We start from the raw sequence: 15186 nt of genomic DNA, 5'->3' as shown, positions 1-15186 counted from the left end.
GGGGGCAGAGGCACCGGAGGGGCCCCCAGTGAGAACTGCCCCACCCCCACAGCAGCCCAGCCAGGACCCCCTACCTGCTGCTGAGGGTGTCCCCCTCCCGAAACCCACAGATACACACGACCACCCAAGACCCGCCCCAGCCTATGTGGAGGGACGGCCGCGGGCTGCAGCGGGCCCAGCCAACTGTGGGTGTGGCTGGCCGTCCTCCCGCCCCCTGCCCCGAGCCTGGACGCCGGTCCGGCCGGCCCTTGGGCTGCAGCTCGCTCCCAGTAAAGCCCAGAGCCTTTCAGCAAAAGCAGATCCTGGAGCAGCCACAGGAAAGTCTTGACCTCAGGCCGGCCAGGGAGGCCGCAGCTGGACCTGGACGGAGGCGGGGAGGGCTCCTGGGCCCCGCCCAGCAGGGTGGGGCTGGTCTGCTGCTGCCCTGCTCCAGGTGCCCAGCCTCACTGCCAGCCCCCATTGGAACTGCACCCCTCGCACCGTGCTCCCCTCCTGCTGGGCCCCTCCCAGCTGTGCTCCCCTCCCCAAGCCGTGCTCCCCTCCCCAGCCATGCTTGCCTCCTGCCGTGCTCCCCTCCCCCAGAGCTTCCCCCACCTGCCCCCTCACCCGCCCCCTCATCCCCACCTGCCCTGGGCATGGCCCCCCTGAGGGTGCTGTCCCATGGCCGCTGCCGCTGTCCCTCTCAGAGTGAACAGACAGATGAGCAAGGGCAGGCCCGGGCCTGCTGGGTGCTCAGCATCGGGGACGTGACCAGCGGCTGGGGCCAGCCGGCACTCTCAGAGGTGGGCGAGGCCAGCACTGTCCGCTGGCTGGCCCAACAGGATGTGGGAGGGGGTGACCTCCCGCCCCGAGGCCCTGTGCCAGCCCGGGCGGGGCAGGGTCACCCCTGGCTCCTAGCCCAGGGGAGGGGGAGGGGAAGGGCCCGTCACACCCGGAATGAGAACCACATGCTGGGTCTGGCCTTCGCCCAGGCGCCGGTCAGCAGGAAGGTCCCCCCGCCAGTGCCCAGCTCCTCCCTGGGGGGGGGCAGCAAAGGGTCAGGGGTCAGTGGGGCCAGTCTGCCCCTTGACTGCATGCGGCCACTTAGCCACTGCTGGGGTGGCCGCTTGGGCTGGGTCCAAGAGGGACTGCGGGGGTGGCGCTCTGCCCTCCCTCCCAACAAACACCTCCTTGTGAGGCCTCTGGGCACCTGCGCCCCAGGGCAGCGGCCGGACACTGGAGGGCCCCATTCCCCCCAGGTCTGCGAGCACTGGGCTCTCTCCTGGGCCCACAGAGGTGGCCGGCTCCCTCCCCGCCCCCCCCCCCCCCCCCGAGAGCTCCGCTTCCCAGAATCAGGGGTCCTCACTGGAGGGGACAGCTGCCTGCGGTCAGCTCGTGTTTACACAGGCTGGGTCGCGGGTCCTCCTCCTCCGCCTCGGCGAGGCCGCACCCCCAGGGCCTCCCTCACTCTCACCCCGGCCCCTGGGAGCCTAGCCTCTGGCTGAGGGCCGCCCCCGCAGCTGCGAGCCAGGCCTGACCCTGACCCCAGGCCATGCCACGCCACCAGCCACCCTTTCTCTCGCGGTCGGTCGGGCTGTGGTCTCTGCCCTGTGGGCGCAATGCGCGGCACCCTTGCCTCTCACTGCTCCAGCCCGGGCCTGCCGCTTGGACAGGGCAGGCGCCATGGACGCTCCGCGGCCCTCCTGCCCGGCCCGTGTGCTCCTGCGGGAGCCGGAGGCTGCATCACCAGCACGAGCGTGGAGACGCCCCGGGGCCGCCGGCCCTGCGCCTTCTCACTGACCCCAAGTCTGATGGGGCGCCCTGGCCCTGTCCGACTGCCCACGCCCGCTGCCCACCACCCGCCGTCTGGCTGCAGGCCTCACGAGCCCAGTGGGGCAGCTCCTCCCTCAGCGGGGTCCAGCGGGCGGCAGCCAGCCCAGCCCCTCCTGGCGTCCATCGGGGCCATGGCCGAAATGCGTGTGGCCCCTCCGGGCCGCCCTGATGGCACTTTCTCCCCGATGTTCCCCAGACGACCGTGAACCTGCCGCTCGCTTTCTGCTTAACGAACTTCTGGTTCTGTCTTCACAGTTTCCTCTTTTCTAAAATGTGTTGGGGCCTCCCCGGTGGCGCCGCGGGGCGAGCGCTGCACCGTGAGGCGCCCGCAGCCTCTGCAGCGCGAGTCCATCCCCGGCCAGGGAGCTGCCCACAGGGCGCCGCAGGCCTCTCCTGGCTCCCCGCCGCTCCCCGCAGCAGTGCCTTTCAGTGGATGTCTGCTGGCTCCCCGCTCTGCCTCTGGGGAGTCCTCTGGCCTGCACCCCAGCTCTTGTATGCAGAAATAAATATTTTTTTAAAAAAGATAAGATTTGAAAAAAAATAAAATGTGTCTAATTTCTCTCATTCTGGCCTTTAAGAAGGGTGCTGGCCCCGCCAGGCCCGGCGTCCAAGCGGAAGCTTCCCCGGCCACCGGCGGGGCCCTCAGGCTCCTCCCAGCCGGCCGCGTCCCTGTAGGCCCGGAACCTCAGCCCAGCGGCACGCCGGCCAGCCCTTCCAAGGCCAACAGGGTCTGGGGCGCGGCCCACGGTGGCCCCACACCCTGGGCCTGGCGGGGAGGTTGGGGGGGCGCGATCAACGGCCACCCCAAGATCAGGGCTGACCCCCTACTGTTGAGGGTGCAGCGCTCCACGGCGTGTCTGTGTCCCTGAAGTCGGGGAAACCAAGAGTGGTTTGGGTGTCTGGGTGGGGAGGATGGAGGGGCCCCGCGCCCAGGCCCACGCCCGCGCCCAGGTGCTCCCGGCAGCCTCTCGCCCACCTCCAGGTGGCTCCTGACACCACCGAGGACAAGACTTACTTCCTGTGCTTATAAAGCACTCGAGAGTGGGGGTGGGGCTTGGACCCCAGTGGGGCCCGGCCTCCTGCTGGCCTGTGGACTCAGGCCCCTCCCAGTGGCCGGGACCGCTGCCCTGGGGGGCCGAGGGCCGGGGAGCCGGCACCGGGAGAGGGGGGCGCGGCTGGGGCAGGCTGGCACCTCCAGCTGCCTGGGGGGCCTCACAAGGCAGTGGGTTAGCCAGACTGAGTCTCTAGGGGGACCGAGCCTGGGGACCCTGCAGGCCACGTGCTCAGGCACTGGCCGGGCACCTAGAGGCCATGGTCAGGGGGCTGGGCCCTGCCTGCGCCGGAGTGTCCCCCTCCACCCTCTCTGGCCCTGGCAGGCTCAGGCTGACCCACATTCCCACTGCCCCGGGAAAAGCAGGCCACAGGCGGGCGGAGCCAGGGCGGACGGCCCGGAGCCTGCTCAGACTTTCCGGGCAGGGAAGCCGGTCTGGGGGGGAGGGGGCAGGCTCCCCTGGGCTGGGGTGCCGGCCTGGCTGGCCGGGCAGCAGGGCCGTGCCAGGAGGCGTCCGGCAGGGTTGTGCTCCAGGGTCAGCGTGGACCCAAAAGGGAGATTTTGCTGTTGGGTTCGAGGAGGGTGAGCCAGGCCGGGGCTGGGGGCCACCCCTCCCAGGCTCCCACACAAAGCTGGGCCGCGTCCCCCAGTGCACAGCCGGCTGCTGCCCCGGGTGTCCATGCCACCATGCTCAGAGCCGTGGAGGGCCCCGCCTTGCACCCCGGGTGCCAGGGTTTCCGAGTCCCTCCCCAGATGGGGCCAGGGTGGCCTTTGCCCCAGCCAGACAGTCTCAGGGGTCTCCCCACGGGCCTGGCCCAGAGCGGGGTGAGCCGAGTGGGGTATGAGTGGGGTCTCTGCAGAACGGGAAGGCTCCACCTGTCAGTGAGGGGGGCAGGGCAGCCGTGCCGTCACCAGGGCCACCGCGTGGAGGGTCCTGAGGTGGGGGGTGGCCGGACCGCCGCAGTGGGGGGCCTGGGGGCTGGGGCTGCCTCTGTGGGGAACCTGCACGCCCAGGGACCTCGGCCCCAGGAGCCCCTGCTGCCCGCCCACTGACCTGAAGCCGCCGGGCTCCGCCGCCGGGAGACAGACGCCCCCACACCTGAGCGGCATCGCAGGGGTGAGGGAAGGAGAGATTGCGGACAGCAAAGCGTGACCCCTGAGATCTAAGGCCCCTTCTGGGACCCACAGGCCGAGGCCAGCGAGAGGAGGGGCCAGCCAGGGCTGAGGATGGTCTGGGGGTTGGGGCCAGGGCGGGGGGCCTGCGGCCTCACTCAGGCCCCTCCCCAGCCAGCTCCACCCTGGGGGAGCCCAGCCCGGGCCTATCCGCGGGTCAAGAGCCTGCCCGGCGGGCCAGTGGGCTTCCTGCGACCCCGCCAGGAGGGGGAGAGAGGGACAGCCCACGGCACCCCGCCCCACTGGGGGGACCCCCTGGCTGCAGGCGGCCCTAGCCCCGCAGCACGGCAGGGCCGCACCCAGGCCTCTGACCGCCACCTCCTAGTGGCCCCCAGGGACAAAGTGGACACGGTGGTCTGCGGGGCCCCCCGGCAGCAGCGGAGAAGCCGCGCCCACGGAGGCCGGTCAGGGCTGATGTGGAGGGCCCTGCGCAGAGCCTGCGCCGCCTTCGGGGCCCCCACTGCAGCCTGTCAGCCTCCCCGGCCGCTGTCTCTCCAGCAGCGCCCTTTAGGGTGCCCCGCCATTCTCCCTGGAGGGGCTGCAGGGACCCCTTGGAGCCTTCTGCTCTCGGCCCCGGGGCTGCAGGAGGGTGGGCAAGGAAGCCACAGATGCCGGCTCCTCCACCGAGCCCCGGGACGGGGCCTGCGGGGGAAGGGGGGTGGGCCGGCGGCTGCGGGCAACCTCGCAGCCCCCACGGGCGCCTGCTCCCCATCACGCGCCCAGGGACCAGCTGGGCCCTCTCCGGCCTCCCTGCTGCGGGCGGCCAGCGGGGGCCCAGTCCCCTGAGCTGGCGGCTCAGAGCCACACCTGGGCTCACATCTGTGTCCCGGCCAGCGAGGTCTGGGGGACTGTGGCGCCCGGGCTGCGGAGGCCCTACCCGCCCGGCCTCCCCAGAAGCGGGCAGCCGCGGGGGCGCCCCTTGTGGGGGTCACGACCCCGAGGCCGGGTGGCTGCCCGCTGCCTGCCGGGGCGCTGCGCATGGCCAGAAGCCCCAGGCGGGCTCGGCGCGGCCAAGGGCGTCCGGAGGCCGCGTCCTGCAGCCACAGCACCTGCTCCGCGCGGCCCACGGGGTGCCTCGCCCACGGGCAGACAAAGCTTCTGGGCAGTGACTCCCCCTGCCATGGCCTCCACGCGACTGCCGGAGCCGCCCCTGCCGAGACACAACCGGCCAGACGCGCGGGGGGACGACCAAGGATGTGGCGGTTTCCAAACCCTGGGGCGGCCGGAGCCTGCAGCCCAGGCGCTGACGATGAGGGCCGGGACCGAGGCTCAGCGGGAACAGCCCCGAGCCGGGAGGCTGCCGGGCCCGCGGCTCCCCACGGAGAGGCTGACAGAGCCAGGCAGCAGGTCCGGCTGGCCCGGGGCTGCCCCTGGCGTGACGGGCAGTGGCCTCGGCCCCAGGCCCCGGGACGGCGCAGGAGCGGTGGCAGGACTGTCCCTGCAGAGAAAGGGAGACGGTGCCCACAGGCCGCTGTCCGGGAGAAGCTTCCCTCCAGCCGGCCACGCGCCGTGGGGAGCCTTCCGTGAACTTCGGAAAATGTCCCCATCAGAGAAGAACAGTGACTCCGACACATGAAGACCTACTCTGTGCAGAAGCGCCAGCGAGCGGGCAGGGCCAGGGTGGGGGAGCCCCCGCGGCCAGGAAGCGGGGCCCAACCCCACAGGGCTCCCAGAGCCGGGTCCGGGCTTCGAGGATGGAGTCCGGGCACCAGCTGACTCTGCCCGTGGACGCAGAATGGACCAAAGGCCTGGAGGGGGCGGCTGGAACCACAGACCCCCAGAGGCGCCCGCGGGAGCCAGAGGCACCACTGAGGAGCCGAGGCCCGGGAGGCGAGGGTCTGACCGCAGCCCAGTGTCCAGGTGATGGGTGCGGACAGCCTAAGGGCAACCCGGTCAAGCCGGGCAAGGCCCTGAGCAGTGAGCGGTCCTGGGACGTGACGCCCCACGGGGAGCGGCCAGGGGCGCCCCGTCGAGGGGGCGCGGGCGGCTGCTCTGGACAGTCGGCGTGCCCGGGAGCCGCGCTTCCTGCAGGTGCCGGTCCGTGAGGACGCGCTGGGGACCGGGCTCTACCCCGGCGAGCTCCCTGCCAGTGCCTCCGCCCGCGGTTTGCCGGCCGCTCTGAGACGCGCCAAGATCTGCGCTCCCTGCCGCGCGTGGCCGCTAATTCTCGGCTTGGGTGGCTCAATGGTCAGCTAATGACTAGATGGAGAGTCCCTTACACGCCCGGGACCGGCGTGTCTGCGCTGGCATCTGTGGGTACTGGGTGTGCTGGCACCTCCGTGGGCACCGGCCAGGGCTCCGCACTCTGCCGGCCGACCTCAGGCCGGCCACAGAACCGCTGGGCACGTGGCCTGGCCGTCTGCTGGCCTCTGGGTTCCCCCGGAGTCCCCAAAGCTGCTCTAGACACCCCGCCTCTCTGCTTTTCCTGCCAAGCGCCACGGCTGGCCTCTTGCTTGCCCAACTGCCAGCTGCCACCCAGGGCCGCGAGGCCCCGGCGTGCTTAGGAGAGGCTTTGTGTGACCTGAGCTCTATGCCGGCATCCGGGAGTCACCAGCAGGCCGAAGGACACCCACCCCCACGGCGCTGCCGAGGGCGCCGCCCTGTCCCCTCCCTGCACAGCGGCAGGCCGCTGCCGTCAACAGGGCTGTCCACGCCCAAGGCCACCACGCGCCTCGTGTCTGTGAGCGTGGGCCGAGCGCTGCCGGTGGGCGTGTGAAACGGGGTGGCCACCGGGGAGACAGGACGGAGGGGCCTGGACACAGCAAACATGGAATGACCTTGGGCACAGAGCTGGGCCTGGCCCCCAAGGGCTGGGCGCTGGGTCTCCAGGCCCGGCGGCCCCCACGGCCAGCGCAGCGCTGCTCCCGGCTGAGGGCCCGTGGACGGCCGCCGCCCCTTCCCGCGGGGCTCTAGTGTGCAGGCCGTCCTCGGAGCCTGAGCGGCCACTTTTGCACAAGCCTCGGCATCTCGACTGGGGTGCAGGGCATCGCGGCAAATGCTGAACACGGGGGCTGCACCGTGGGGAGCAAGCCCCCATTCCCACCAGCGGCAGCACCCCCCCCCCCGCCTGCCCACACTCCTGCTGGCGCTGGGGTGCTGACAGGGGCGCGAGGTCCCCTGGGACCTCCTGCGAAGAGAAGAGTGGAGTTAGTCAGGGGCTGGGTTGGGCTGCTACCAGGTGGGGTGAGGCCTCTGCTTAGCACACCCCATTTTAGTGTGCTCCCCTCTACACAGAGGTAGGAAGTTCCACCGGGGCTGTCTGAGCAGGGCAGGCAGAGGGGCCCAGCGGGGGCACGGGGACTGCCCGGTGCTCCCGGGACCCCTTCCGGGCCATCGGAGGGCGGGCGGGCGGGAGGCCTGGGTCCGCGTGGTCACGGCGTCTCCTCTGTCCCAGCACTGAGGCCAGCGGGGTCCACCCTTGCCAGAGGGGGGTATTCACCCGGTGGGGGTGCCGCCTGCACACAGGGGTACCCTCACATTTGTGGGGTCCCTCACACCTGCTTTCCAGACGCTGCTGCGCTTGACCCTGGAGGCAGGGGAGCCCTACTGGCCAGTGCCTCCGAGCACGAGGGGGGCTCCCTCCACACCCCGCTGGGCGGCGGGCTTGGGGGCCAGTGGGTGAGCCGCTGACCGCACGGGTGACCCTGCAGCGGGGCTCTCGCCTGGGCGGCAGTTCTGAAGAACGGTGCGTCCACTGGAGGGAGGGTCAGGCCGCTGGCCGCCTCGCAGGCCCACCGCCTCCCGGAGCCCGAGGGCAGAGGCCGAGGGAGGGCCCCGGGGACCCCCTCCCGGGGAGCCCAGCTGCTCCGCGGCGCCTGGGCCTGGGGAGCCGCCCAGACCCGCCGCTCTGGCCTAGAAGCGTCCTGGGGGCAGCAAACTGGGGAGGCCCCTTCCCCCCGGCCCAGCCCTGGGCCGGGGTCCTGGCCGCCCCTGGCCGCCCCAGCGCCCGCGGAGGAGCCCGGCCGGGCGGGGCGGGGGCGCCGGAGGGTGCGGCCGCGAGGGGAGGAGGCCGGCAGAGGGAGACAAAGAAAGGGGTGCGGCGGGGCCCGCCCGCCCGGGCGGAGGTGACCTCAGCCGGGGAGGCATCTGCTGGGGCGGCGGCGGGCGCGGCTCCGCCCCAGCCCCTGGCCCTGACCGCCGGCCGCGCGCTCCGCCGACCCTGGCTCCGCGCGCCCGGGAAGGTGCCCGGCTCGCCGGCCCCGCGAACGCGGCGCGAGGCGCGAGGCGCGCGAAGGGCGCTGCTCCCCACGGCCGCGGCCGCGGGGGGCTCCGGCTCCGGGGCGGGCGGGGCCGGCGTCCGAGCGCGGCCGCTCTCGCCGCCCCGGGCATGGACCGCCGGGCGCTCTGGGCGCTCCTGCTGGCCGCGCTGGGCTCCGCGGCCGGGCAGCCGCTGGGGGGGCAGCCGGCCTGCACCGCGAGGACCCTGGCCAGGTACCGCCTCACCTTCACCGGCAAGTGGAGCCAGGCGGCCTTCCCCAAGCAGTACCCGCTGTTCCGCCCGCCGGCCCAGTGGTCCTCCCTGCTGGGTAGGTGCGGGGGGGGGGGGGGGGGGGGTGCAGCCCGGGCGGGGGGGGGGTGCGCAGGGGGCCGGCGGGGGGCGGGGGCGCGGGGGGCCTGGGGGGCGGGGGGCGCGCGGCTCACGCGCGAGGGCGGGCGCAGGGGCGGCGCACAGCTCCGACTACCGCCTGTGGCGCGAGGGCGAGTTCGCCAGCAACGGGCTGCGGGAGTTCGCGGAGCGCGGCGAGGCCTGGGCGCTCATGAGGGAGATGGAGGCGGCCGAGGAGAAGCTGCAGAGCGTGCGCGGGGTGTTCGCGGCGCCCGCCGTGCCCGGCGGCACGGGGCAGACGGCGGCGCAGCTGGAGGCCCACGCGCGGCACTCGCTGGTGAGCGGGGCCGGGGCCGGGGCCGGGGCCGGGGCGCGGGGCGGGGCTGGTGAGCGGGGCTGGGGCTGGGGCCGGGGCGCGGGCCGGGCGGCCCTTCGCTGAGCGCCGCGCCCCCAGGTGTCCTTCGTGGTGCGCATCGTGCCCAGCCCCGACTGGTTCGTGGGCGTGGACAGCCTGGACCTGTGCGAGGGGGACCGCTGGAAGGAGCGCGTGGCGCTGGACCTGTTCCCGCAGGACGCCGGCACCGACAGCGGCTTCACCTTCTCCTCCCCCAACTTCGCGACCGTCCCGCAGGACCCGGTGGCCGAGGTGACCGCGCGCGCCGGCCCGGGGCTCGCTTCCCGCCCGGCGCGCGGCGGCTGGGCCCGGGGCGCCCCTCGGTCTCGCGGGCGGGCGCGCGCGCGCGGCGCACCCCGGCCCCGGCCCTGCGGCGGGGCGGGCGGGGCGGGGCGCGGCGGGGCGGGCGCGGCGGGGCCCGGCCCCGCCCAGCGCCCCGCGGCCGCCTCGGCAGCGCCGCCCCGTCGTCTCCGCAGATCACCTCCTCCTCGCCCAGCCACCCCGCCAGCTCCTTCTTCTACCCGCGGCTCAAGTCCCTGCCCCCCATCGCCAGAGTCACCCTGGTGCGCGTGGGGCCGGGTCCCCGCGCCTTCGTCCCGGCGGCGCCCGACCTCGGGGCCGCGGCAACGAGATCCTGGACGGCCCCTCAGGTGAGCCCCGCCGGCCACACCCCGCCTCTCCGCGGGGCCTCACGCGGGGCCCTGGGCGGTGCGGGGGGCGGCGCTGGCCGGCGGCCCCCCAAAGCCGCCGGCTTCCCGGGCCCCGGCCGGCGCCCCCTGCCCGCCGCGCGCGCGCCTCACCGCCTCCCGTGCCGCCCAGCTCCGGAGACGCCGCTGGACTGCGAGGTGTCCCTGTGGTCGTCCTGGGGGCTGTGCGCGGGCCCCTGCGGGAAGCCGGGCGCCAAGAGCAGGACGCGCTTCGTGCGCGTGCAGCCGGCCAACCGCGGCGCGCCCTGCCCCGCGCTCCAGGAGGCGGCCGAGTGCGTCCCCGACAACTGCGTCTGAGGGACCCCGCGGCGCGCCCCGGCAGCCCCCGCCAGGCCCGGCCCGCGCGGCCTCCCCTCCCCCTGCGCGGCCCCCCGCGCCCCCGCGCCGGCCTCTCCGCCCCCAGCTTCGCCCCGCAGCAGCGCGGCGGCTTCCCGGGAGGGTCCGGGGCCCCTCTCTGCTCTGCGCGCCTCTGTATTTATTACCGCGCAGCGCGCCCTGCCCTGGGGCTGTGACCCGCCCCGGCCGGGTCCCACGGGCCCCTGCCCTCCGGGGAAAGCGCGCTGCCCTCAGCGTCCAAGCCGGTGGCCTGCCAGGCCGCGGAAGGGGCGGGTCGGGCACTGCCTGGGGCTCTGAGCTGAATAAAGGCTGTTCTGTGGTGCCAGCGCCTCCTCTTGCACTCCAGGGGGGGGGCAGAGCCCCCCACAGAGGGCCCCCCCAGACCCCTGTGGCAGGTGTGAGCACAAGGAGGGGTGGCCTGCACCTGCGGCCCCATGGCTGCTGCTGAGGGGAAGGCCTGGCCCCACGACCCAGCCCCCTGCGGCCCCCAGCAGGCCACCCCCGGCGGGTGGAGCAGTGGCTGGGGAGCTGCAGGACAGCCCCGGGGTGTGTGGAGAAGGCCCCACTGGCAGGCACACCCTGAACAGAGCTGGGGGCACAGAGATCTGGCCAGGACGCCCGTGGCTAGAGATGCAGGCTGCCGTGTTGGCGGCCGGGCAAGGTGGCGTGGCTGCCCGGCAGGAGGACGCCAGGCCAGGCGGGTCGGGAGCCTCCGAGGTGTGTGTGCTGGCGCTGTGGCCTGGCGTGGAGTGACAGCCCAGCCCCGGCGCGTGCAGGCTCCCTGCGGTCACCGAGGGCAGGGTGTGGGCAGTCAGAGGCCACTGCCACGGCTGGACGAGGAGGGTTTGCCAGAGACACCCGCAGGAAAGGCGAGATGTGGCGAAAGTCTGGCTTCCCACTGCCGGCCCCGGGGCCCTGCCCGGCGCGCACAGCAGGAGGCTGAGGGCAGGCGGCTCAGGGAGGGCCGTGTCCAGGGCCATCACCCCCAAGGCCCCTGTGGTCCCATCATCTGCTGACTAGATGAGGGGCCCCAGGCCAAACAGGGGGGCTGCAGGGCCCCTGCCGGCACAGAGTGTGGACGCTGGTGTCGAAGCTGCTCCTGGCTGGGCAGGGTGGCAGGGCCCAAGGCCACACGGCAAGAAGCGAGTGTGACAGCCGCCGTGTGGGCCGCAGAGGGCAGTGCCAGGCCCCCCGTGCTGAGCCCCACAGCTGGTGACTGGACAGCCAGCGGCACTGGGGAGAAGGCAGGAGAGGGCGGGCACTGAGAAGGGACATGACGCCACGCCTGCCCAAACGCCGCTGAAACTGGGAAAGGATGTGCAGGTGCACGCCCCTTGGTGCCTGTCTGGGGCCTTTGGTCTGCCCGGGCACCCTGAGCGCGCGCCCCACGCTCCACAACTAGACCCCCAGCCGAGACACCGCCCCTCCTGTAACAGGCATGAAGAACTGGTACATTCTCCTCCCATTTCCAAAAATAAGAAAAAAAAATTGAGCCAGGGTTGGAGGAGAAAGGAGCGAGGCGGGCCAGAGTGTGCTGTGGCCGCAGGGACCGCGCCCGGGGCTGCGCTGGGCCTGCCCAGGGTGACCTGGAGGGCAGTCTGGTGCCCCACAAGGAGCAAGGCCCCGCGGTCGGCATTTCCCCTCACGTCACAGAGGACTGACCGTTCTCTCCGTAGGAGCTTTTCCCAACTCCCAGAAGTGGGTCTCAGCCTCCCACCAACCCAAGTCAAGCAACGAGAGCGGCACAAACCACCACTTAAGTTAGCATTATTGGGTGAATTGGGTGAAAGCCAACAGGAAAAGCCCCAAAAGATTCAGACACCCAATAGCACAGATCTCAAAATGACAGGCACTAGAATAAGGACAGGATATAACAGGTAGAACGAGAAATGTCCCGTTGACGAGGGAAGGCTGGAGACGGGCACGTTTAGGAAGGAAACACTGGCATGACAAAGCCTGGCCAGTGGGTTAGAGCCACTCTCCGCTCTTTCACTGGAGAAAGCAGCAGTGAGCCGGAAGACAGGACTGAGACACCAGCCAGAAGGCAGAGCAGAGACGGAAAACTTCAAAAAGATGTGGAAGTGGGCCTCCCCGGTGGCGCAGCGGCTGAGCGCGGGGTTGCGAAGCTGCCCGCAGCCTCTGCAGCGCCCGTTCGATCCCCGGCTGCTCCCCGGCCACCGGAGGAGGGTCCCGCATGGCGCGCAGACCTCTCCTGCCGCCCGCTGCTCCCCTCGGCAGTGCATCTCGGTCCTTCTGCCTGCTCTGCTCCTGACTGTACTCAGTGCTTGTATAAATACATAAATAAATCTTAAAAAAAGAAAAAAGGAAGACAAAACGAGACGTTCTTAAGCATTTCAAGTCAATAATCAGCGAATATAATAGGGAAATGGAGAAGGAAGCACATAGGACAGAAAACTGAGAAACTTACAGAGCTAGTTGGAATAAAACGGTGTCTATAGATATACCCCACCCCAGGCAGGGGACAGCAGCCCAGGCGCACTTAAGTCGAGCGTGGTGAACACAAAGGTGAGAGAGACCCGCAGAGCACCCCGGGAGAGGCAGCCTGTGCAGCGGCGCTCATGGGGACGGCGCGGCAGAGGGCACAGGAAGGCGCTCAAACAACGTAATCCAGGGCAGTAACGCCACAGCACCTGTCAAGATCATGAGCAAAACAAAGACATTCAGATCAAAAAGAAATGTACCATAACTGCGCTCAAGGAAGCGCTAAAGGGCGTGTGTCGTTTAGGATTCAGGAAAAGTGTCCCAGGCGGATGGTCTGAGAGGCAAGGAGTAACAATAATAACCAAGTCTTTCAGATATACAAAAGCATCAACTCCCTAAAGGCAGAGTGAGGATGACAGTAAAATTTAGGAATCTGAGAACGAGTGGTCAAGTGACGATGGGCTAACAGGCTTGAGAGGAACAAAGGGTAAGCCAGGAGAGGGGAGACTCAAAGACCAGGCAAGTTTTTATCCAAGATTCTTTAAAAAGCCCAGGGAATTGGCCATTCTGATCCCGACCTTCACCACCGGATTCTACAAAAGCCTCTGATTCTGGTGCTCACTAGTAAGAGAGTCCAGGCCTCCCCTCCCCAGAAGGCTGTGCGGAAGACTGGGATGAACTTCTCCAAGTCTTAGAGAATTCACTAGGGAGGCCACTGGAACGAGTTTTCTTTGTGAGAGTGGTTTTTACATCAAACACAGTTTTTGACTAGATTCATGTTTTCTATTTTTTTTTTAAAGATTGATTTATTTATACAAGAACTGGGGTACAGGCCAGAGGCACAGGAGTGTGAGGGGACTCCCCAGAGACAGAGCAGGGAGCAGAACAGGTGGCTCTACTGAAATCCACTGCTGAGTGGAGCAGCAGGGAGACAGGAGAGGTCTGCTGCGCCCTGTGGGTAGCTCCTGATGCCTAACTACAAAAGACCCACATGAAACCCAAAGACACAAATTAAACGTGAAAGCTTCGAAGAGGATATTCCAGACAGTAACCAAAAATAAGCAGGTGTGGCTTTCCTAACTTAAGACAAACTAAATAAAAAAAAATGTACAAGAGACAAAGAAGGGCATTATATGTTAATAAAAGGACTAATACAACAAGAAGATATAACAAATAAAATAGATGTACCCAAAACTGGTGGACTTAAAGGGGAAAATACACTCAACAATAGGAGTTGGAGACTTCAATACCCCACTCACAGTAGTGAGTACAACAACCAGACAACATGATTAAGGAAAGAGACAACTTAAATAACATGTCAGCTCGCTCTAACAGTCACATGTGTCACATCTATCCAACATTACCATTCACTTTCAAGTGTACCTGAGACATTTTTCAGGGTAGACCGTATGTTAGAACATGCGCTAAGTCTCAACAGACTTTAAAAGACAGACATTATACAAAATACCTTTAATCACAATGAGACAAAGTTAGAAACCATAACACTGGAATGTTTACAAAATTGTAGAAATTAAAGTTTCTAAAGGATAATAGATCTAAGAATAAGTCAAAAGAGGAATCAGAAGATACTCAGAGATGAAAGAAAGTGAAAATATACAATATACAAAAATTTATGATATGCAGCAAAAGCCATGTAGGGAGGGGCAGATGGAATTTATAACTAAACACATTGAAAAATAAAAAAAGTGGCAAATAAACCACCTAACTTCACAACTTAAGGAAGTAGAAAAAATAAAAAGAAACTATACTTAAAACTAGCAGAAGGAAGGAACTATTAACATTCAAGATAAATGAAAGAGTACAGAAAAAACAACAAAGAAATGAAAAACTAGTTTGAACCAAAAGTTGGTTCTTTGAACAGATTAACAAAATTGATAAACCTTCAGCTAGAAGGCCTGATCTACAAAGACTCAAATTATTAAAATCGTAAGTGAAAAAGGGACATTCAGACCATTTTACAAAAATAGAAAGAATTATAAGAGCATGCTATGGAACACTATACACTGCGCCTCCCTGGTGGCACAGGGGGTTAAGTCTCAGCACTAAGAAGCTATAGGCAGCCACCGGAGCACGAGTTCAATCCCCGGCCAGGGAGCTACCCACATGGCGCAGCAGACCTCTCCTGTCTCCCCGCTGCTCCCCTCGGCAGTGTGTTTCAGGGGATCCGCCTACCCTGCTCCCCACTCTGTCTCTGGGGAGTCCTCTCACCCCCTGCACCTCTGGCCTGTGCCCCAACTCTTGTATGCATAAATAAATAAAATAAAATCTTTTTTAAAAAAGAAAAACCGTACACCAAAAAAAAAACTGGACAACCTAGATGAAATAGGGAAATCCCCAAGAACACAAAACCTACATGTAAGATGAAACACTGAGGAGATAAAAAATCTGAATAGGTCAACAGCTAGTAAGGCAACTGAATGAGTAATCAAAAAATTCTCAACAAGCAGCAGCCTGGCCCTGATGGCTCCACTGGTGAGCTGCATCAGACATTTAACAAAGAGCGAGTACCCATGCTTCTCAAACTTTTTCCAAAAATTGAAGAGGGAGCACTTTCTAACTCATTCTATGAGGCCAGCGTTACCTGGTACCAAAGATAAAGACATCAGAGCAAAAGAGGACGACAGAACAATACTTCCTAGGACCATTCATACAAAAGTCCTCACAAAATATAGGCAACAGCACTCAGCAACATTTCGAAAGGATG

The 15186-nt window shown here is 66.8% G+C and overlaps 1 protein-coding gene across 1 annotated transcript; it reads left to right on the top strand.

Annotated features, from left to right (window-relative positions):
• Nucleotides 1-8363: 8363 nt before the first annotated feature.
• On the top strand, nucleotides 8364-9980 carry LOC119261273 (spondin-2). The gene is given in 6 exon segments (XM_037530519.1): nucleotides 8364-8562; nucleotides 8696-8919; nucleotides 9037-9228; nucleotides 9453-9594; nucleotides 9597-9626; nucleotides 9796-9980. Coding segments are annotated over 6 exon segments (972 nt in total).
• Nucleotides 9981-15186: the final 5206 nt, after the last annotated feature.

Source organism: Talpa occidentalis, unplaced genomic scaffold (assembly GCF_014898055.3).
Source record: "Talpa occidentalis isolate TD23 unplaced genomic scaffold, MPIMG_talOcc4v2.1 talOcc4.6, whole genome shotgun sequence".
Classification (NCBI taxonomy): domain Eukaryota; kingdom Metazoa; phylum Chordata; class Mammalia; order Eulipotyphla; family Talpidae; genus Talpa; species Talpa occidentalis.
This window is presented reverse-complemented; position numbering and strand designations above follow the sequence as displayed.